Below are 25,254 nucleotides of genomic sequence, written 5' to 3'. Positions count from 1 at the left end.
ACATGCATGAGGCCCTGGGTTCAATGCTCAGCACCACATAAAAATAAAGACATTGTGACAATATACAACTTTAAAAATTTTTTTTAAAAAGGAAACAGATGAAACACTAGGGTTCCCTGCCCCAAGGCCAAATGACCAAATGATGGGGTGCTGGGTGCTGAGCTGGGGGACTAAGGACTGAGTAACATTTGAACATTTCAAATAAAATTACATAGAGGATTAGGCCTCATCACTGCTCTAATTGACAAACAGGTCTCACATTAAAAAAAGTTTAAATCAAAACTAGCTTCTCGACAAAACTCTTCATTGGTTTGGCGATTGCTCAGGATGCAGAATCCTAGTCACTTGTTGTGAGCTCATTCTTCTTACTCACACATATTTTTTATGTGCTTTTCACTATTTTGGACACCATACAGTAATAGAAGTAGTAGAATCATGATCCCAATCCCTCAAAATTCTTACCTCCTATTCTCTATGCTTGGAATATTCTTCATCTCACTCCTGTCTCCTGCGGTATGCTCTCCTTCTGTTTAATTACTGTTTTTTTCTTTCTTTCTTTCTTTTTTTTTTTTTTTTTTTTAGGATATCAGACTTCCCTGACTGACTAGTCTGGATTAAAACACTTTGCTGCATGCTCCTGTAACATTCTGGGGGCTTCATGTTAGGGGAGTTATGACCTTTGTAATGTTTTTCCCAGTGTTTTTCTTTGGTAGAATAAGAGCCCCATGAAGGCAAGATTATCTTTATTTTGTTCACCATTGTGCCTGGAATAATAGTGACTCAAAAAAGAGAGGGATTAAAGCAGCTTTCATTTGATAGATGTGTTTTGAGTATCTATGTGTTAAGCATTGGCACTGAGGATACAAAATAGGAGAGAAAAATAGACACGGTCTGTGGCTGAGGGGGCTTATGTGTTAGTCAAAGTGTCGGTTTAATGATGGAAGAACAGCTCACTCAAACTTCTTATTTCCCAGGCAAGGAAATGAATGCCAGAAAGCTTAAGTGACCTGAGTCCAGCCACATGGAAAATTTGAGTGGTACTGATTTTTTGTTTGTTCAGTTATTTTTAAAATGTTTCTTTCATACTAGTTTTCAATAACATTTCAAAAATCAAAGGCAGGTGTAGGAACTTGTTTATTCAGTCTGTGAATACTGGCAGGTCACTGAGGGCATCATAAGGTGACTGAGGCAAACATGTAGAACACATGATTTTTATGAGCACACAAAGCCTTTTAAAGGTTAAGCCTGAAACAGGGAGATACCTTTGGTGATTTCTTACCCAACTGTGTTCTATCCTATATGAGAGTGACCATTATGTCCTTTGCTGTTTCTTGTGGAGCCTTGGCAACTAGAGTCTCCAGGAAAGGGAAGGTGTTGACATCAGGGCAGCCATGTTGTTAAAGCATAGTCAGGAGCTGTGCTGAGCTGGGAGTTGCAAAACAGACTAACATGAATTTTCACTTGAGAAAGTGAAAGGGAAAAAAAAAGGCAAGGGGAGTTTGGTAATAGGAGTTTTCAAATAGCAAAGAAGTAGCTCACTTGAATAGAGGATGTATATTGAATAATGAAAAGTATTATAGGATGGGTGGGGGACTGGAGTAGAATTGAGTCCTTGGAAATAGAGGAAATGATTGTTTTCAAGAATGGAGAGCTGGTTAAATTTAGATTTGAATTAATAATTAAATGTGGATTCAAACTACCTCTTAAGTTCAGATCTTGAAGAGGAGTCTATGGAAATTGCTGGGATCCTTTTTCCTAGTTTGAGGAACTACCCTCAAAAGATGTTGGGGAGACTCTGTCACCTATTTATTTACACTCACACAACTAGAAGCCAGTCTCTGGACAGGTTGTTTTCTCAGGTTACCACACCTATCTTTTCAATTAACCAGACACCTGCCCCATAGCTGAACTGACTCTTACAAACTCAAAAGCTTAAAGACAATGGCCACCTCCGCCATCTTTACCCAGGGAACTGCATGGTTCCTTGTAACTCTGCTATCAGTGTCTGGCAGGACTGACTCAGAAATCTCAGTTTGCTCATAAAATCTAGAAGTTGCTGAGTCATTTAATCAGAAAGCTCCTCAATCCAATAACAATCTTTCTAAAAAATAGCAACTTTTAATGATGTGAGCCAAGATCCTTTGGGATTTTGAAGAAAAGATATACTCTTCTGAGAGCTATTTGCTAAAACTGGCCCACTTTGGTCATGGACAGGAGGGAAGGTAATGTTGTCTTGAATGAGAGGCAGGTTTGAGGCCAAGCTGCAGAAGGCTTGGGGAGGTGTGGAGAGAAGAGGGTCAGAGAATGCACGGTTGTACAACATCTGTAAAGAAAATGTTTTATTTAAAGTGTTAAATACCATCACCAGAATGAATTTGATTTACATTAGTTGGTGTTTGTTACAGGACTAATCTGCCCTTTTTTTTCCCCAACTGGAATTCCCTTTACTTTAAAACATACTATGTACAGGGCAGCAATGGTCACTGGCAGAGTGCTATTTACATGACTAAACCACGAGTTGAGGTGCAGACATGTGGAAATTAAAAACAAAAACAAAAACACCAACTTTTAAATAAATACTGCATAATGACACGTATGTACAAATATTCCATACAGTCATGTCCTTCTTATTAAAATTAGAAATAATTTTTTATAGGAATATGCACAAAAGATTATGTGAGTGCATCTTAGTATCAGGAAAATGGTAAACGTTTAATCTAAGGGATAGTATAGACACTATAGGTCTATTAAACCAATTGTTGCTGGTACACAGGTGTCTAAGTTATTTCAATAAAGTTTTATTCATTCTTTTAACAACTTTACCTGGGTCCATAATAGATCTCCAAATATCAAGACACAGTCTCGGTGTATTTCATATTGCACCACATAATGAGAAGGCATTTTTAGTGATACTCATTTTAACTTTTGCACCATATCAAGCATGATAGTTTGTAATGGTCAGCACTGGATTAAAAAAAAAAAGAAGAGGAAGAAAAGAATTTTTGTGCATGGTCTTCATTTCAACAAATGGGAGATATGTGGATTTCAAAAGTTATTGCAAGAAATTAAAACCAATCTATAAGAATGTACTATCAAAATGTACATAAGAACCAGAAAGTATGGGTGGTTTATACATTATCCAGTGACTTTTCCTCAAAATAGGGGAACTTAAGAGAAATCTGACCTTGCAGTACCACCCAAAGGTAATAACTCTCTGTAAAACCAAAGGCAGGGGTTTCGACTTTAAAGAAATTGCCTGAAGACTTTTGGTGATGGCATCAAAGAACTATTAATAGGCATATTGACTTTCTTGGAGTCACCTAAAAATTGGAGCTTTAAAATTGTTGCAAATTTATGTTTACTATATTTCTTTAGAAATATAATTTGTGAAAAATTGAATTTTACTACAGAAAAATGAATTAATAAACAGCCCTGTGTTTCAGGGCTTCAAATTTTTAGCAGTGTTTCTATTCACATAGTAAATGGAAATTGGCTAAAGAAACTGTTTTAACTAATTAAAAAACAAACAAAACCTAAGACCTTCTACAAATAATACTTTAACCCCTGTATGAATAATGCTGGTGCTAAAAACAAATTTATTAGACATTACAATGGCCACATGATTTTAGGATTTTCCTGTAAACTGAATTTTGAAGGTGAAAAAAAATTACCATGCACTGTACAATAAATTGCAAAAGTTCTTTGTCAAATACATGCTGACTTACTTTAATGTACTCCCAAGTCATGTTGCAAAATCCTTTTCAACATGCTTGAAATAAAGAAAGCTCTTAAATAGATTTTTCCCTTGAGAAATTCATAAATTCAGAAGCATCTATAGCTCTGAATCAAACATGGGTTATAAGAGAGGATCAGATCAAAAAGTTGTAATTTTTTAGAATAAGGTTCACTCTGAGAGAACAAAAATAAAAGATTAAAAGAGGGAGAAGAGGAAAAGTAAGACAGAGAAAGATGTGAAAAATTTGCACATATTGAACTCCATAAGATCTGTATATTTAACATGGAAATAAATTGAATATATTATACTTATTTGTCACATAAAGAGAATTTTACGCATCTTCTAGAAAGGATTTTCATTTGTAATGTCTGCCAAAACACAGACTATGATTAGTTTAAAGAATAAACATGGTGTGTCTTGTATCACCCTGTTGCATTCTCTCCCCTTTTTAAAACCATGCACTAGTGAAATTTATTTTTAAAAATAATATAAATTGTTGAAAATGGCTGATTTTTATTTATTTTTCTTTTTTTGCAAGTTGCAGCCCCAAGAAAATAATTTAAGTAATCAGCTAATCTGTGTCCATGCAAAAAAAGTTTCTTTAATTTCATTCAGTACAGTGTAGCCACAGAACTTTGTTTTTCAGAGTCCAACACATCTTGACATTAGTGAATGACATGCGGCTGGAGCTACTGAGTTGGCCACTCTTCCTGCTGGACCCCGTCCAGGGAAGGGCTGACGCTTTGTTCCCGACCACTTCTTTGGTGTCTTGCTTTACACCTGATGCTTCTAAGGACTTCTTTGCTCCTTGACCTGTAACATGGCTCAGAGGCTGTATAGCTCTATTTCTGTGGCATAATGGGGCTTTGGGGTCAGATAAATGAAGAAAAAGGAACAATAAAAATATAAAGGTGCCATTGAAAAGGGCTTTTGTTGCATGAAACTGACTGATTCTTTGAGATAAATCCATGGCTTCAGATTGGACCACAACTCCAGTGTGGCTGAACTCCAAACCTCTCAGTTCTTCATAGCTCTGTCCTTTCACCTGAGGGCCTTCCTTAGGGCACAATGTGTGCAACTTCCTCTGAGAACACAGGATCGCTCTGTATCCCTAGAAACGGGCTCAGAAGACACAACATTAAGCATGCAGTGTTACCAGGGTTTGCGACCTGTGGATTTTTTTCTTTTTTTTTTTTTTTTTTTCCTTTTGTAACGCTGGTTGCTGTGACAACAGTTTTACAGCTGCTATGAACGAGAGTAAGAAGGTCCGGTTGAACTTTCCAGAGATGATTGGGAAGCTCTTCTGGTCAGAGGGGCCAAGGTTGGATCTACTAGGGAGGAAGGGGGGAAGAGTTTGAACCATCCAATCACCATATTGGATAGTTCCAGTTCATCTAAAAGAATCTGGGCCACGCCCATAAAGGATTTGTGATCCATGCGGCCATAATCTCCCCAGACAATGATCTGTTGGCGAAATAAAAAGTAATGTCAGAGTAATCAAGTACATAACAAAACCTTGTAAAATACATTAAAATACTAAAATGCAATCAGTTAATGTTCTGACATCAAAGATTAAAAGAAACCGTTGTATTTGATTAATGGGATAGTTTTCTTTAACTAGTAGTAGAGAATAGGATAGACAGCAGAATACATCAGACACTAGAATGGCAATATGTAAATCAATGGAAGTGTAACTGATGTGATACAGCAATCTGTATACGGGGTAAAAATGGGAGTTCATAACCCACTTGAATCAAACTGTGAAATAGGATATATTAAGAACTATGTAATGTTTTGAACGACCAACAATAAAAAAAAAAAAAAAGAAAACTGTGCTGGAGGGTTAGGGTCATAAGCAGTCAGGGAGACTGGCTGATGGTGACCCGGCTTTGCACGCTTCTGATTCACTTCAAAGGGAACATCAACGTGAATAGCTTTATGGCATGGGCTATTGCTTTGAAATTTTCAAACAATTTGAGCTGTGTGGAACATAAAAGAGGGAACAGAAAAGATACAGGATAAAAGGTCTGACTCTGTGAAATGCTTTCTTATTTAAGGGATCAATGACTTAATAAATACCTGTAAAACTTTTCCTTGAGGACTCTCTTCAAAAGATAACAGCTGCTGGTAAAGGGGCTCCAGCGTTTTTCTTGCCACTTTTGTTTTCTTCTTGGCTATGCAGACTCCATTATCTAATAGGTACACCTTTACGTAGGGTGCTGGGAAAGCAAACATAGAGGTGATGAGCCATGAACTGTGGCTGTGGCATACCTGACACAGGTGTCACCTGCAAGAACTGAAAAGGCTGGCAGAGATCTAAAGCCACTGGCCTTGCAACCCTGGGTCAAAATCATTAGATAAACAACGGATAACTGTCTGGCATTCAGAGAGGTTAGGGGATGTTGACACAGCCTGAGCATCTTTTTTTTCTTTTTCTTCAAATTATTTTGGTATCAACTAACTATGTAAATTTAAACATGGCATTAAATAAGGTGAGATGCTTCCAGTTCCTATCAATATTCAAGAGTGATGTCTTAGTCTTTAATTTACCAATACTTAAATTTAGTTAAAGATGCTTAAAATTCTTGTTTTACTCATCTACCTCCACAAATCACTTCTCGCCCAGAGGCATTTATTTTTTGCTGGTGTGTGAGGGTACAGAATGGGTGGGGTTTGAGATGATGTGTTTAGTCAGGAAGAGGCAGCTAATTGTGAATTCTATGGCTTAAAATTTATCTGACAAGCATTTTATAAAATTATGCTCATTTATGTAAAAGTCACGATATTCTTTATGGCAGAGTGAGCTGACAAGCTCTAAGACCTTTACAAACACCATCATTTTAATCATCATTACGAGGTTGTACATAGGGAATATATACTACATTTAAAAATTTCTGTAAGGATAGAGAAGTTAAGAGATTCAAACACAAATCAGTCAGTGGAGGTGCTGAGGCTGGAATGCAAGTTTCAAATACTCAGCAATTGTTTTATACTTCTGATCGAATGACCTCTGCACGATGTTTGTGGAGTCACTGAGCCATTTCCCATGGTTTCAAACACCTTAAATTATGACATTTCGGTATGAAGTATATGGCATAAAGTTATAACAGTGTCTCTCTTAATATACAACATGAAGTCATACCTTAGAATATCCAGGATACATAGGATGATGCTACTATGGGGGCCTGTACCTATTTTTATTCTAATTCCAGAACACTAAGGATACTGAAGGAGAATTTTGAAGCTCCATTTAAACTAAAGAATAACATGGAACACCAGCTAGCAAAAAATCCGAACTTTGAATATACAAGTTGTGACAAAATGAATTATTTAAGGGTAGTGGTTTACATTTTGCAGTGGTTTCTAGTTATATATGTACTTATTTAACAACTTGTATCATCTCATCAGATCAACCTATTGAACACTCATTCAGGATGTATATACAGACTGCAATAGCCCCAAACCAGTCAGAGAACTGACTCACCTATCAGTATCTTTGATTAACTAATAACTAAGTTTTTAGCAATAAAAACAAAGCCTCTACATTGAGAAACAATGGATTATGGGTAATAATAGAAGAATCTTTTCTGGTTTTACCTGGCAGTGTCTTGGAACCTGGTTTTACAACAAGGCCACGGGCCCGAATGATTTCCACCTCCAATTGTCCCTTTTTGTCCATCATTCCTATCTGAATATCACCTAATAGTGCATGGAAAAGAAATAGACACACCTTACTGTACAAATATGGAAAGAAATGCTTTGCCAAAGATCTTGGCTTAACATCATTTCATCATTTCCCATATATTTTCTTAAACTTAAAAACATTTAATATTTTATCAATGTCTTCCTTTAAAAATCAAAAGAAATTATAATAGGAAAAAAGAAAGCTTTTTTGTGTTAAAATACAAGATAATTTATTCCTACTGATAATACTGTCAAAGATTCTATGAAATTGAGAGAAAGCAATTTTCAATAATCTAAAAGAAGAGCAATGGAATCGTGAGGCAGAAATTCTTACCCATTGCAGGAGTAGCTAAAGTCTGGCGTCCCACTAGCTGAGCAGGACCAAGGCCATCAAGGAAATCGCTAAACTGGCTATCGGAGGCCAAGCGGACACCAGGGAAAATCAGACTGAAGGCAAAATAACAAACAGAATTAATTCCTCAACCCCAACTTGCTCTCAGGAAAGTCCTAGCTCCCTCCAGCTCCCTCAACATGGCGGGATACTTGGCAACATCACTTTGGTGTATATTTATTATATCCCAACATGCTACTCCACCTCCATAGCTCTTGCTCTGTATTCTCCAGATGCCCACGTGTGCCACCAGAAACTCTTGTTGCCTATATTGCAGGTTCCTGTTCCTGTGTCTTTCTCTCCCTTGGTGTGGAGGGCTGGGGCTGTGATTTCTGTCACAGATGCTCAGTATATGTCAAGCATGTATTCCACTACAGGTTTTACCATATTAATCTTCTTGGCTGAGCTGAATTATATTACTTATCACCTTTTATAGATGAGGAAACACTCCCGGGTCATTCCTATCAACATGTAAAACAACATGGTATTGTTTTTTCCATTTTACAAGAAGAAAAGAAAATATCTTCCCTGACTCCATTTTGTTCTCTTGCTAGTCCCCCATTTCTTTATTGAAACTCCTTGACAAAGTTGTCACTATGTGCTGTCTTCACTTTCTTTTCTTTCATTCACTTTTGAGACTCTATCTGTTGTTCATTTTCATCACTCCACCAAAACTGGATCAAAGTCACTGCAGTGGTAATTCCAGCTGTTAACACTCAGGCCTCTTTTAATTTAACCGAGTAGCAAGCTGAACACAACTGAAACACCCCTTCCTTGAAACACTATCTCTACTTAGCTTCCTGAGTCTCTAGGCTCCTGGTTTTCCTCTTTCTCACCTGTCACTCTACTTTAATCTTCTTTGCTACTGCTGTTACCAAACCCTAGAGCTCAAATCTTTCACCTCTTTTCTATATGTTTTAATTCCCTTGGTGGCTTCATCCAGTCTCATGGTTTTATTTTATTTCATTATTGTTATATATATTTTTTAGTTGTAGTTAGACACAATACCTTTATTTTATTTATTTATTTTTATGTGGTGTTGAGGATCCAACACAGTGCCTTGCACGTGCTAGGCAAGCACTCTACCCCTGAGGCACAACCCCAGCCCCCAGTATCATGGTTTGAAATGCTCTCTATGCTGCTATTGCCTACACTGACATCTCCATTGTGGACCTCTCAAGACACAGACCTGTATCCCAGATGCTTAGATTGCCTATCTTCTTGGATGTCTAATACATACTTGAGACTGAATTTGTCCAAACTAACATCCCCAAGCCCCTTCAAAGAAACAGAAAAACTAAAGTCTAGTCCTCTCAGAGGATTCCCATTTTAATAAATGGCAGCTTCATTCTTTCAATTGCTCAGCTATGCACTCATCTTTTTTTCTTGTTCTCTGTATGGGATTGAGTCACCAATGTGACTGCAGATTGAGTCTTTAAAAGAGTTAAGATAAAATGAGGTGATAAAGATAAGGCCCTAATCCAATATGACTTAGAAGAAAAGGAATAGACACCAGGGTATGAGAGAAAAGGCCATGAGAAGATACAAGGTGGCCAGTTGAAAACCAATAAGGAAGACCTCAGGAGAAACCAAACCTGTTGACACCTTGATCTTGATCTTGTTATGGTAGCTCTAGGAAACTAATATTCTCTATTTCATTATCCATATCAAATGCATCAATAAATCTTATTTGTTCACTGTCAAAACAAATCTAGAATCTGAACTTGGACTATTCTGGTCCAAGCCACAATTATCTCTCTTCTGTTTTCAGCAGGAGCCTTCTGAATGGGCTCTCTGTTGCTGCCCCTGCTGTCAGACCAATGTACTCAAACTGAAGTCAGATAATGTCCCCTGCTCAAAATGCTCCAATGATTTCTCACCTGAGTCAGGGTAAAAACAAAGTCCTTATTATACAAAGATGATACAAGCTGTCTAAACCTCACCCCACCCCCAACCTTAATTCCTCATCTGTTACACTCTGGTCCTCACTTACAGCACTGCCCTCCCCTCTGCTGATGCCAGGCAAGCTCCAGTCCTGGCCTCAGCATTATTGCAACCTTGAAGATTCTCCCCTCAAATATACACCTATTCACTAACTTCCTCTCAATGTGTCCTTTTCCTTGTCTACCCTACCCTGCTAAAATCCTACCTTGACCCTTTCTTATTTCTCATTCTAGCTTTATTTTTCTCCTTAACACTTACATTACCTAATCTATTATGCATTTTATCATTTTCCTTGCACATAAATTTTAACAGTTTTTCTTAATGTCTCTCTATTAGACTGAGTTTGATGAGGGTAGGGGTTTTTGTCTGTTTTGTTCACTGTTGTATCTCACCTCCTGGAACAATGCCTATAATATTTTAAGCACTCAAAATATACTTGCTAAGCTCAATTGGTAAAAAATACAGCTTAGAAAAATTAAATAACTTGCTCAAGGTTCTGTAGTGCCAAAACACCAGATGAGAACTCCATCTGATATGATGCCAAAGCCCCTGGTCTTAACCACTGATACTGACTCACTCTCACACATGACTTATGCCCCCAGCTGGCAGCACAGTGTCTAGAGAAACAGAAGGTAAGATGTGTTGAATGAGTTTACAAGTATTCATCCCATTTCTCCAATAAGACTATAAACATCAGGAGCAGGGAACACAGCTTAAATATTTTATATCCCTTATAGTATATAATGCAGGGCTTTATAAATATTAGTGCTCAGTAAGCATCTGTTTTTCACTTGATTCTCTATTTTTAAGATTTTTTCTTGATGGACATCAAATATATTTCTTTTTTCTTCACCTCAGTTAATACAAATGTTTTAGTCTGTTTATATAAGTATCTCATATAACCCTATTAATACATTTTTATGTAAGCCATACATCTCTCTTGTATTTATGTAATCATGCTAGACAAATTACCCCTAGGAGACATCAGTAAGACTATGCCAGCAGATCCTATGGCCTCAAAACTGTGAACATGGAACATCTAAGCATCTGTGGTGATGGTTCAGTGAGGTCAGTAAATCCACTTTCCTCTATTAATGTCCTTTACATTCCCATTTCAGAGCTGTAGCTGTCAATTACTGTTATTTTGTTGGTGACAGGGCTATACAATCAAAGGGAAACTACATATGACTAAAAAAACACTCATCAAGTTTTCCAGTGCCATTTTTTTTGGCTGTTATATTTCACATAACTTAGTGTCATACAACTTAATTTTATATAGCTAAGTTATATGAAATATAGCCATTATTGCATCAAACTAAGTATACATCAGGAGTGCATATTTTTTGGTAATAACTCAGTGCTATGATTTTTTAAAATTAGCACTGTCCATATAGCATGGCATGAATGCTTATTATTTTTGTACTTTTATATGTTATTTCAAGCCAGGGAAAAATATTTTATTTGCATGCAATGTGAGAGCCACATTTTAGCATCTTGTCATTAAAGCAAAACACTTTATCCCGAACCTATTTCTTTTGGTATAAAAAGCCAGATATGTTGCATTGCTCAGTAGCTGGTAAGCAAAATTCTATTCACAGAAAATCAGCCAATGAAAATTAAAATGGAACAGCAGAGTGTGTGAGTTTGCTTTAGTGAAAGCAGAGGGTGGGACAGAGAAGATGGTCTCTGGGCAGCACAGAGGAGACTGGCCTCACTCACTTTCCTTCTGAGCTATAGCTGTTCATGCTGCCATCAGTGGATTCCCGGCTTGCCTGTCGGGTCATCCAGTTCCTCATCTCCACCGCCAGACCTGTTTCTGTACTCCTCTGGACAGTGCTCCGTAGCTTTTTACCTCCTGCTTCTGTAAAACCAGAAATGAAATGGTATCACAGCCTGGCAACAAAAATCCTCACTGTCTGGCAAGAGTAAGTATCGGCCAACCGCATGTACAGGAAGTGTTCCTACTGAGAAGACAGAGAGAAAAGGTATTTAGAACGATTTTAAACAACATCTTATTTTATGAGATCAAAATCTTTAAGCAGCACAAATACCATTGTTTTACTTCCATTTAAAAAGTGTTCAAATTTAACATAAAGATTCAACCCACAGATAGAATAAACTTTGTTCTTGTTGTAATATTTAAAGGCCAAGTTAGTTTATGCCTACCTTCCTCCCCACTTCCTTTGTGTTGTGGTAAAGAACTGAGCCTTCAAATTACTTACAAAGAGCTGATAGTGAGACAATACTCAAATTCTAGCCTTAACTTTCACAAGAATACCTGGTTTTCTAGGGTGATAGATATCAGAAGTGAAAGCTAACAAAGGAGAGAGCCCTGTTTGATAGCAGTTTCATATATGTTGGTAACTTTCATAAAGATTCTCAAAGGGGAATGTAAAAGCTCAGCAATATCATGAGAAAAGAGCTTTGAAATTTTTGGTCATGTTCTTAAGGATTTTTGGTGATGAAGCTGACATTCAGAAGCACATCAGAAGACCAGTCAGGAGACCGAGTCAAGTACTACAGGTTAGAACTCAAGCAAAGAGAGAAGAGAATGCTGAGGTAGGGGAACACATGGGCAAAGATGCAAAGTCAGGGATGATCACGTGCACCCGAGGAGGTGCATTAGCCAAAGCACATGAAGGAGGAATGAGGAGTGAGGTAGACAAGAAACTGAGTAAAAAATTCCACAGGCCTGTAATCCCAGGGTTTGGGAAGCTCAGGCAAGAGCTCAATTCCCAGTACCAATAAATAAATAAATAAAATAAAACAATGTAGTATAAATATGATAATAGACATGCATACAACATCAAATCCAGAACACAGGATACAGTTCAAGAGAATTGGCATACTTGCTTAAAAAGTTAGCATCATGAAAAATCCAAACTTGATGAGGGAGTTTTTCTAGTTTAAAGATATCAAAGGGTGTAACCATCAAATGCTGTGAATATATTTTGACTTCTTATTTGGAAAAAATAAGACAAAACAAATAAGAAACCCAACAAATAAAACAGTATAAAAGTAAGACAAGTAGGAAATAAAGCGCAAGAAGTAAAATCAAGAATCATTAAAAGGGATAGATTCAAACTGAAAAGCTTCTTCTCAGCAAAGGAAATAATAACATGAAGAGAGAGCCTACAGAATAGGAAAAAATCTTTACCACACACACTTCGAATAGAGCACTAATATCCAGGATATATTAAAGAACTCAAAAAACTTAATACCAAAAAAACCCAACAACAACCCAATCAATAAATGAGCTAAGGAACTTAACAGACACTTCACAGAAGAAACAATCAATCAATAAACATATGGGGAAAAAATGTTCATTATCTCTAGCAATTAGAGAAAAGCAAATCATCTCACTCCAGTCAGAATGGCAATTATCAAGAATACAAGCAATAATCTGTGTTGTTGAGGATGTGGGGGAAAAAGGTACATTCTACATTGCTGGTGGGACTGCAAATTGGTGCAACCAATCTGGAAAGCAGTATGGAGATTCCTCAGAAAACTCAGAATGGAACCACCTTTTGACCCAGTTATCCCACTTCTTGGTTTATACCCAAAGGACTTAATCAGTATACTACAGTGATACAGCCACATCAAAAGTTTATAGCAGCTTAATTCACAATAGCTAAACTATGGAACCAACCTAGATGCCCTTCAACAGATGAAAGAATAGAGAAAATGTGGTATATATACAATATGGAATATTACTCAGCCTTAAATAAGAATGAAATTATGGCATTTTCAGGTAAATGGATGGAACTAGAGAATATCATGCTAAGTGAAATAAGCTAATCCCCCCAAAACCAAAGGCAGAATGTTTTCTTTGGTCAACTGATGATGATCCATAGTTGGGGCGGAGGAGGGAAGAATGAGGGAACTTTGGATTGTGCAGAGGGGAGTGCTGTGGGGATGGGAAGGATGGTAGAATGAGACAGACATTATTACCCTATATACATATATGATTACACTACTGGTGTGACTCTGTTCAGCCAGAAGAAATGAAGCCAGAATGTGCTTCATTTGTGTACAATGTATGAAAATACACTCTACTGTCATATATAATTAATTAGAACAAAATTTAAAAAGTACATTAAAAAATAAATTAAAAAGTAGGAAAAATGTGAATATGGATTAAATGTTAGATGGAGTTAGAAAATTACTAATTTTTTAGATGAAGAATAGAATATTAGTTATTTAGACCTAAAATCTTATATTGTCTTCAATTTACCTTTGAAAGGTGAAGCAATAAATAAATAAGAAAAAATACATATATATATAAAACAAAGATGGAAACTGTTAGAAAAGGTTGAGAATGCAGATTAGATTATAGTACTCATGAATTTAATATTTATAGCTTTATTTCAAAGTGATTTTCAAATGATGACATCAGATAGTAGTAAAATTTTGCACAGGTATGAACTGGAATCACAGAGCTACTAGGCCAAGGACACAGCATTTGCTTTTCTTTGTAGCTTTAATGTTCATAGGAAGTCAACAATGCCTTTGTGAAAACTGCCATGGAGTGAGATACTTGAGTGAAGTATGAATGGGTGGAAGAAAGGAGGATACCTATAGGAAGCACCTGACAGAAGGGAAATGAGGTTCCTGCAGATCTCTGCAATGCCAAAGATCTACTCCTTTTTATTTAATGTCTCCCTCTATCAAGCAAAAACAGTGACTTGAAAATCTACTGTTATTGGGTAATGAGAGCCAGCCACTACTTGCCAAAGAATAGTAATACAATGAATATGTAATTATTTTGTTTTGGGGCTGTTTTATTCATGTATCCTCTTCATAACAATTCTAAAAATGCTCATTCTTACAGATGTATTATCAAAGGGCCCAGGAGATTATATAGTTTCCTGAAGAAACATGGTAAAGGACAGAACCAGAATTTGTGCCGAGTTGCTAGACTTCAAATTCCCTGCTATTTGTTAATTTGTTGTCAGAAAACACGGGTTTGTGTGGCTGTCCTTGGACGATACTATGCTAACTCTGTAGCAGCATGCAGCTTTAGATGCAGCCTGGTGGGATGGGAAGAGCACAGCAAAGTGTGGAGTCAGTCAGATCTCGGAATCAAACTGCTTCTCTAACATTTACAAGCTGGGTGACATTATTGAAGGAGTTACCCTCTCAGAGACATGTTTTTTTTCTAAACTGTGAAATGATAGTGATAATAATTCATATCTCATAGAATTTTTGTGGGGTTTGAGGAAAATAAATATTTAGGGTTCTTAGCAGGGCACCTGATACTTAGAAATTCTGACTTAAACTAATGGCATTATTACTACTATTACCAGACAGGGAATCAGAAAACATGTATTCTAGGTTGGTCTTATCCATTAGTTAACTGGCTCATTGGCCTTCTTGGAATCACATTCCCTCTCTGAGTCTCTGGCTTGTCGTATTTATGAAAAAGGCAGATGGAAGAGGACGGGTGATCTCTGATATCTTTTGGTTCTAACGTCTATGAATTAGACGTTATTAATTGACCACAATTAAAAGCATACATCGAAGACATATGCTGCTCACTGTTATCTGATAGAATCAAAGAATTCTTGCTAATATACTATTTACAGTACACTGTTTCTAGTATCCCTTTAAAACTTATCTTTTGAAGGGTTCCACTACCTGAAACATTTATAGACTTATTTAAAAAGTAAATTTTTCAGCACCACAAAAATCTTTGTGTTACATTCACAATGAAAATACTTCAATCTAAATATAATGCATTATAGTGATTCACATTTAATATTCCCAATGATTTATCACATTATGAAATCTAAAAGCTGAATCAATATAACAGTGAAGGGCTATACAAAGTAAATGAGGTAGGTAGAAATCTAAGATGACTCTCATGTTACTTTACATGGCAAAAAAGATTTTGCAGATGTAATTGAGGTAACTAATCAGCTGACTTAAAGATAGGGAGATTACCTGAAGGGCCCTAGCATAACCACATGAGCCCTTTAAAAACAAAGTGCTTTCTCTGGCTGATTGTAGAGGAGGAAATCAGAGAGATTTGAAACAAAAGAAGGATTCAATGCAACTTTGCTGGCTTGAAGATGGAAGGGGCCATGTGTAAAGGACATGAGAACAGCCACCAGCTGCTGAGAGTAATTCCTGAATGGTAGGTGCAAGAATACAGGGACCTGAGGGCTGCAACTGCAAGGAACCAGGTTCTGCTAACAATCTGAATGACACTTACAGCAGATTCACCTCCATACACACGCATAGTCTCCAGACAACATCTTGATTTGAGCTATCTGATAACCCAAGGAAAAACCCCAATCACTGTGCTAGGCTTATAGTCTACAGAACTGTGAACTAATCAATGGGTATTATTTACATGTGCTAAATTTGTGATACTTGTTATACTGCAAAAGAAAATTTTGAGTCCTTTACATATATGTGTGTATGTGTGTAATACACATACACACATATATGTATGTGTGTATGTATATATATGAATATATATATGTGTGTGTATATATATACATATATATGAATATATTTATATAATAAAGACACATAAATATTCTATTATGACCAAAGGGGTGAATCAAGCTCAAGCAAAACTGTAAGAACTTAACCATGATTAACAAACTCTCTCTCTCTGTGTACTGAGATATTAAAAAAAAATACTCACATAGCAAACCCTAGAACTAAAGCCCAGATGGGGTTGCCATTGAGTACTTCAACCATTCACTCTGGTACTAAGTTTTATAATCCAAAGTGCATTTGGAGAAGATGCCTGTAGGTAAAATCAAGTTCTTGAACTGCAAAATATCACAGGCAGAAAGCAGAACACAGGAGGTGTCCTTGTTATTCTGCTCTGATTAGTCTGATGACTCATTTACCTGACACTCTCTGTATTCAAAGAGAGTCACTTAATTAAATAAAAGATCAAAGAGTCAAGTCTCTTCTAACAATATCTGAAAACCAGAAAACCCTTCAGTAACTGGACAACAAAAATCAAAAGTTCCTTCTCACTAGTGACTTGGAAAGTGTCTGAAGCCTGCCCAAGCCCAAGCTTATACTGCAGTGTCTAACTCAACATCATGGTGACCTCGTTTCAAATCTCAGATCCATCAGGTGCTGTAGCACATGCCTGTAATCCCAGTGACTCAGGAGACCTAGGAATGAGGATCTCAGGTTTAAGGTCAGTCTCAGAAATTTAGCAAGGCCATAACCTACTTAGTGAGACCCTGTCCGAAAATAAAAAATAAAAAATAAAAATGGCTGGGGATGTAGCTCAAAGGTAAAATGCCCCTGGGTTCAGCCCCTCAGTACCTATCAGTCAGTCAGTCAGACAATCAATCAATCAATTAAATCTCAGACCCACAGAATCCATTCCTGTTTGCTCTCATTTGGAAAGTCTCATCTATCAGAGAGATTATTTTGGATTCATGATTCTCTCAACATCAAATTGGGAAATTATTTATGGGAACAGAGTATAGGTCATGACAGATTCTAAAAACTGCCTGTAATTACTAGTTTAGACTACATTTTATATGCTTTAAGTTAATAAGGTATTATCTTTGCATTTTATTCAAAACAAATATTTTTCAAAGTATAATTTTTGCATTACACTTAAAGAACATTTAAAATGAGAATTTCTAAAATCACTGACTTACATAGTTTTGGAAGTAATATTGGACATCCAGTCTATCAGTTTATATACTCCTTTATTGCAGCAATGAGAAAGACAAGGTCCTCAATAGCTAGTTCCTTTTTAGTAGATGACTCTTCAGTTTTAAAATCCATTTCAAATTGTACTTTAACTGTTTTATAAGAACTGCCTCCTGCTCTCTTAGCAGTCCCCATGGTGGCCACTGTGTGCATAATATCTCAACAGATTTTATATCAAGACATGAAAAGGGTTGGTTTATTTATCTATGTGGTCTTGTGATCTCACTACAGAGGCTACTGTCATGGTAGGCCATTCTAACTGTATAAAATCTTATGTAATTATGTTTGTAAGGGCTTCCTACTATATAATTGAATCCTCTGAAAGTCTGAACAAAATAAAGACAACTGACAATTTCTTTTAAACCAATCTAAGACCTGCATTAACAATTAAAATAAAAATTAATAGGAAATAATAGTTGGCTCTTGAAATTATTTGAATTTAACATGAATCCATTCATTCCAATAGCTTTGTGATAACTATTATGAAAGTTATATAGCTAAATATCTACAGTAACAGTGAGCTTCAAGAAGATGCCACCATCATAATAGATATTAGGACTAGTAAAATGCATTCATTTGTCCTCCCATCTCTGAAGTTGGATGTGGTCATGTAATTTGCTTGGCCAATGAAATGTGAGCAAAACTATCTCCTGTAATTTCAGAGCAGAAGATTTAACAGCTGATGTATGGCCACACATCAGCCCACTAATAACTGTACCTGTTTCTCTCTCAAGAGTGAAATACCACCAATATCTTCTTAATTTTCAAGTTAGATATTTTAAGGCAGTATTTTATAGTTGTATGAACATGCCATTTTTCAGTCAGATAACAGCAGTTCAAGTCCTATTTGACCATTTGCAAACTTTGGGCAGGGAGTTTATTTTTCTGAGACTCTGAGTTCTTATGTGTAAGTTTGGGATTACTTAGCCTATAACATAGAGTATATGACATGGAGTAGTGTTTAACAAATAGTGATGAGTAAGGATCAGATACTGCAGTCCATACAAAAGAGTTCCAAAAACTATAAAATGCTATACAAATCTTAATTTGAAAAATTATTGGAATGATCTGTAAAATTATCTTAATCTGGCAAGAAGATCACTATGCATAAGTTACTAGATCACCTTATATAATTATGTGCAAACTTAAGATAATAGCTAAGTTTCCAGTCAGCAAGAAGGATACTATGATATGGAACTTCCTCTTCAAAGCAACTCTTAATGGCCATAGAGAATTTAGGAGAAAGAAAAACCTCCCAGGAACTAGAACCAGAGATGTCAGATGAGCAAACTAAAAATTGTCTTCTACTGTCAATTTTTGCCATTCCTATTAGGTAGGATTTGATAATTCCTATGAGTACTATTTCATGTTTTCTTCTTTCTAAATGGGAATTTTTATTTGATGTAGATAACTTGTCTTATCAAGTTATAGGTTATGATAGCATAGAAAGTCACATCTGGATATGAGAAAAAGAACCACATATCACTCAAAGATCCTACATTTTAATTTACATGGAGTAAATGGATAAGAATTTAGATTGTCTTTCTTAGGAGGGATAGAGTACGTACTATATTAAAAATAAGAGTATTTGGCTACAGAAAAAGTAAAATTTGCAGAAAAAGTTAAAATGAGAAAGTAATTTCCTTTTGTTTTGTGGGCCTGGGCATGAAACTCAGGGCCTTGTGGGTAGGTAAGCACTCTATCACTGAACTACACCTGCAAGCCAAAAGCCATGTTCTCTTCCTTAGATTTCTTTTGCAGATTACACCCTCTCTTTCCTCTCTGTTTGTTTGTACTCATTGAACACAAAAGAAAATAATCAAATAGCATACTTTATTTTAAAAGAAAACTAAAAATATCATCATGATGGGCATATGAGTTATTTTTCTATCACTGGTAATTAATTTGGATTGCAAAGTGGATGTTTGTTAATGTCTTTGTCTTACCTGCATTTGAAACCCCTTCTTAAATAAAAAAAATATCCTATCCTTCAGTAGTACAAGTTAAAAATGCTAGGCACTGGGAAAGGGGGAAGGTAATGCAGAATTCTTTAAAAAACCATGTTTTATATATATATATATATATATTTATATATATACACACACACACCACAGGGAATTTCACAATTATGGATAAGTAAAAAGAACCAATCAAATATATAAATGGGTGAGTGAAAGAAGTCTATTAGACTAGAAGCAGGAGAATAAGAAAGAGAGAGAGGCCTGGAGGGAAAAGAGGGAGGGAAATCAAATTCCATGCACGTATGAGTTTGTCGGGATGAACCCAACTATGATATAAAACTATAAAGCTCTAATTAAACAAAATGTCATTAGAGCCCAAGCACATGGATGTCAAACTGCTGTCCCAAACTGCATCTGAAGCTATTGAGTCCAAGAAGCAGACATCATGGGCTTCCATTATAATAAGGCTGGCAGCGAGGATGTATGGTTTCTAGGAGTGGGTCCTGCAGCAGTCTACAGTGATTCACCATGTACAAGTTGTGATGTCTATGCCAAGTGCCAGTGATATTTGGACAATATGTGCAGGACCAGCTTGTAGTGTGCTTTTGGGCAGCATTCTTATCCTCTAATACAGTTTTTCCAATCTTCCTTAGGGATTCTAAGACCTATCCACTGTCCAAGAGCAAAAACCTTTTCTGCCTAAGTTGCCAAAATTGATTTCTATCAATGTCACTAGGCACTCTAAATAGAAAATGTTGAAATAGAAAAAAGTGATAGAAAAATGTGTTGTTCCTAGTTATATGGAGCCAAGGATACCCATTGTGAAACACAAAGAATGAGTGACATCCAAGCACTCTTGTACCTGCAAAAGTGGAAACAGTGGTTTAATCAGCATAGTCCCTTTTGGTCCTAATAGCTTCTTTCCATTCATGATATGAACAGAAAAAGCAGTCAGGTTCTAGTAATTTTATTCATTTGATACATATTTGTTACATACTTGATAGGTATAAAGTATTGTGGGAGATAATGCATGTAACACATGATCATATAATTCCCAGTGATATTTTAAATTTAGTTTGCAAAATTAGATAGCAAACAAATTATGACAATCCAAGGCAATATATGCTAAGTGTTACATGAGTGATATTACTTAACAAGGGCTGTGATGTCCAATAGAATTTTCTTTGAATGATAGAAATCTTCCATAATGCTCACTCCCTGATCAGACAATCACTAGACACATGGAGTTATTGGGCATTTGAAATACAGTCAGTGTGACTGAGGAACTAAATTTTTAATTTAAATTATTTAAATTTAAATAGCCACATAGAGCCTAGAGGTTCAAGAAAAGGCAAAAATTATTTTGAAATGAGACCATAAGGGAATAGTAAACATAATAAAACTTGTTCACAACATACCTGCAAGAAAGATGTATCAGTATGTATGTACATTTCACACACAAAAAATGAGGAAACTAAAGCTGAAAGAAATTAAATATCCCATTTAGTTCACAGAACTAGAAATAGGTGGAAACAATGTTTCAAATCCAGGTCCATGTAGGTTTTTCTCTGCCTACAAATGTTCTTACAGCTTCTAAAGACTTCATAGGTAGATGGGACATCAGCTGAGCACTGATGAGCAATTAGGCTGTACATGTAGGATAGAGGGAGAATATATAAGTATGGACAAAAATTTGGAGGCAAAGAATAAAAGGCTTAGTTGTATAGAATTACTAGTCTTGGAAGTCGAGGAAGCTAACTATATGTAAATAATAGATTCTTAAAGACTTGGAATGCCAAGATACAGGTTTTACTTAGGATTTGGAAGTCAACTGATGTTTGGAGAGTCGCAGCAAGATTAAGATGATATTTAAGACAACTGATACAGATGCTTTGAAATGGGATTGGAGTGGAGAGATCCAGAAAATAGAGAGAGCAGGTTGAGAGGTTATAAGATGGTTTCTAAGATGAGTTAATGTGGTTCTGAATTATCAAGATGTCAGTGAGGAATGAGAAGGATGAAAGAAAACTGAGAAAAGTTGAGAAGGAAGTATTTCACTGGCAGAAGTTGCAAACTGGTGGTCTTTGGATCACATTTGGCCAATAAATATGTTTGGTTTATTTCAAATGTTTGAGAATTTTTATTTAGGTGTCACCATTTTAATTTCTTTTTTTTTGTTGTTGTTTTCTTTCTTTCTTTCTTTCTTTATTTATTTTTTGCTTTTTGGTATAATTTTTAATTACAATATAATAGCACATCTATTGCTTGTTACCAAATTTATGTGTTTTCTTATTGATAGACATTGAATGTTTCCATTTTTTTCATTTATATGAATATTTCTACATAAGCCATATTCACCATTTTAATTTCAAAGGTTTTAATTGGGGAAAGTTGAGAGTAAAATTTCCAACCTTGAGTTAATAGTTAACTTGGCATCAATTAGCTGGAAATGAGAATTCATCATTCCTCTCTGGATGGGTAAAGATTTCTCCAGCTTTACAGAGCCCTGGTCTTTCCTTTTTATCTTATACCTGTCCTACTTTACTGATGTAGGTTACGTTTCTGGCCCAATTTACAGAAATAACAAGGGAAAAACTGAACACTAATTCATCTTTTTATTTTAAATAGCTAAAATAATTTTACTTATATTTTAGTATCATTAGACAAAATCTAAATTTCAAGAAATGATACTTGTTCCTTGCAATGATGATCCAGACAAAAAGTAGAATATTATTGGGAACTAAACTGATACACATGGTCCTGCCCTCTTGCTGTATTAAACTGGACCAACCCGGGTAAATAAAATCTCATCTCAGGACAGTTGGAATTGAGATTGGGAAAGACATGGTTTGCAGTATGGATGGAACAGTGACAGGTAAACTTGTAGTCCACTGACTACCATTTTCCACCAGACACATGAGTAATAGAGCAGGGGAGAGAGCTGGCTGCTGACAAAGAACAAAGCAGTCATGCAGAGATAGAAGCAATGGCAAGAAATGGAAAAAAGAGTGCTCATGCCTTCTCAACAGCCTTCTGACTTCCAGTTTAGGCCCCATGAGGCCTCGTGGGATTTCTGCCCATGGTTTTGGTGAAGTATCTTTGCATAAAACATTATTTACATGAAAATAAATCCCAATTTCATTTTCAAGAGGAACATAAAAGAAAATGACATTTCAAACCTAGAAGTGACACTATTATTTTTATGCTAGCATTTCCTTCAATTATTCTAATAATATCATATGTATAGCAGATAAATCTCCCTTCTTCTCAGTCAGAACCCACTACAGCATGAGATAGAACAAATACACAGAAGGATCTTTTCTGATCCATAATAAAGGCCTACTTTATAACAGCAGAGAGCATTTACATTAAAATAGTCCTCAGTAGAAATGGGGTGCTTCTGTTACAACTTTCTAGTGAATTTCTTTTGTAAGTCATTATATGCAAAATGTCTCCATAGGGAAACTCCGACCCATTACTCGTCTTGAATTTAGTGAACTTACTAAAGCAAACTGGGGTTTAATTTGACTTTTATATTAAAGTTTTAAATTACTTTAAGGATTCTATTCAGACACAAATAAGAGAATGATTCTGATTCTTAGATTTAAAAGGTAATATTTGATAAGCACTCTGAATGTAACGATTCCTCAATTTATTTAATAAATCCCAAATCTTTTGTTTCACTTTATTTGCCTAAAAATATAAATCTAATATAAAAATATTGTGCTATTGTTGATTATGGTGTAGACTCATTTATGGAGTGATTTATTAGACATGATCATAAGCTAAGACAGCCTATAACCATTTATCCTGTCCCCAAGTGTGGCTTTATGTGCAAATACTATGACTGGTGCATATAGGAAAGTCCCCATTGCATATTTTTAAAACAGCATAAACATAATGGGTAGCAGTTATAAGGATACTCATCTTGAAAAGAACAGAGAACCATATACCATCATTATTAATAGACACTTTCTGAATACCTACTGTGTGAGGTATGATGTCTGCACTGAGGATGATTACCTTTAAATGTGTAGAGAATTTTTATTTCAGTGGAGCATGGGCAAAGTTCTAAGTTATTCAATAAAATAAAATTGATTATTAAGTGTAAGAATTAGTATACACAAGTATTAGAATAAGATAATGTCTTTTTATATTCTTACTGGATGAATATCCTATTAAAGAATTGGGGAGTGTTGAATATGTCTTTTTATTCCAGTCTATTTGTTTCATTTTTATATTAATTTCTTAAGGCTTTCTTATCACATGCAAAGATTCTTTCCTCGGTTCTCTAATGATTTTTAAATAATTCCTATTTTCTATATGATTTTTGTGTAGTTTAATTTTTAGTGATATGCAAAAAATCCAGAGTTAGCTTATTTAGTTAATAGTGCTAAGTTGATGGGATTTCCTCTGTATGTTTGTCATAGGTGGCAGATCATAAAATCAGGCAGACCAAATTTATCACATATACATAACTATACACAAAAATACATAACTAAACAAGAATCATTAGCTTAGGACCACAGGTAACATTAAGATCACCTCTGGGAAACCAGAAACCTCAAGTACTAGGAAATGGGCCATTTTCCTGTATTACACAGCCAGAACCATTTGTTCTCAGCAATTTGGTTGGGAAGTTGTAGGTTTCCTTCTACTATTAAGAATGGTAATATTTCTGTGAAATATTTCTTTCTTTCTTAGAACTGCCTGCGATTTTTAAACATTCTACATACATTAATATTCTATATTAGGGGAGAGAAACCCAATGTTAGGGCCAAATAGTTTTAGAGTAAAAATAATGCTTTATTGTAGGGTTCAATAATAAAGTAAAATCACACAATTTATAACAAGAAAATACTATTGTTATTACTTTTAGTTAAAAAATAATTTTAGGGATTTAAAGAACACTTTTCTGGAATATATTCCAGATACAAGGATGAAAAAAATAAAAGAACTGCAAGCATACAAAAAAGATGCCACGAAGACCAGTCAACAATCTTGGTTTGCTTATAGGAATGCTGCTTTCATCCCCACTCAAATCAGCCCCATTTAGATTTATGATCTGTGGTCAAGTTGTTTAAACTTCTCTAAGTACTTTCATAAGTGTCAAGTGAGGAAAATAACTTCCCTGAAGAACCATGAAATCAAAGGAATATGACATATAGAAGGTGCATAATAAATGGTAACTATTATTATTGTACTTTTTTGAGTGTGTGCTGGGGATAGAGCCCAGGGCTCCATGATTTGAAGAGATTTGAAGAAGATGGAATAGAGACCATGCATTGGGCAAATACCTGAAGTGTGATGTGATACAGTGTCGGGAGTGGCTGGAGTAGAGCAAGTGAGAAGGGGACAGATCATCTACACAGGGCTTTCTAGGTAAGTACTCTTACCACTGAGCTACATCCTCAGCTGTACTTGGTTTAAGAATATAGCATATTACAAAAAAATGCAGTAAAATAATGAAGAAAAAATATAGAGAGAGCATTGTAATTAGAATTATAAACTCCAGAGCCAGATTATGAGTTTAGATCCTAACTCCTCCATCATTTATTAATTGTGGAATCTGGGAAAATTGTTCTTAAAGATATGCAGTAGGCCATTGATGTTAGCTCATGACAAATTGATATTACTGACATCTGAATCAAGATTTAACACATTCTCAGGGCATCTTCATTAATTCCTAAGTTAATCATCTTTAAAATTTCTCATGGCACCCTGCACTTGACCTGATCAATACTTGTCACAGTTACAATTACATAGTTGTTTTTGTTATAGTCCATTTCCATTAGACTGTAAGCTCTCAGAGGGAAAGGGGTATATCTACCTAATTTTAA

At 35.7% G+C, this 25,254-nt stretch overlaps 1 protein-coding gene across 34 annotated transcripts in view; it reads right to left on the bottom strand.

Annotated features, from left to right (window-relative positions):
• Positions 1 to 4,981: 4,981 nt before the first annotated feature.
• RIMS2 (regulating synaptic membrane exocytosis 2) overlaps positions 4,982 to 25,254 on the bottom strand; it is a gene marked incomplete at both ends in the record, with an annotated part of 602,684 nt that continues 582,411 nt past the window's right edge. For all 34 annotated transcript variants that reach the window (XM_081266168.1, XM_081266157.1, XM_081266187.1 and 31 more), the window contains 5 exons: positions 4,982 to 5,200; positions 5,816 to 5,955; positions 7,334 to 7,435; positions 7,755 to 7,867; positions 11,475 to 11,616. In XM_081266168.1, coding sequence (XP_081122294.1) covers positions 4,982 to 5,200; positions 5,816 to 5,955; positions 7,334 to 7,435; positions 7,755 to 7,867; positions 11,475 to 11,616 — 716 coding nt within the window. The remainder of the gene's footprint in view (positions 5,201 to 5,815; positions 5,956 to 7,333; positions 7,436 to 7,754; positions 7,868 to 11,474; positions 11,617 to 25,254) is intronic.

Source organism: Spermophilus citellus (assembly GCF_964194105.1).
Source record: "Spermophilus citellus genome assembly, chromosome: 14".
Taxonomy (NCBI): Eukaryota; Metazoa; Chordata; class Mammalia; order Rodentia; family Sciuridae; genus Spermophilus; species Spermophilus citellus.
Note: the sequence above shows the minus strand (reverse complement) of the source record. Positions and strands in the feature narration are given on the sequence as shown.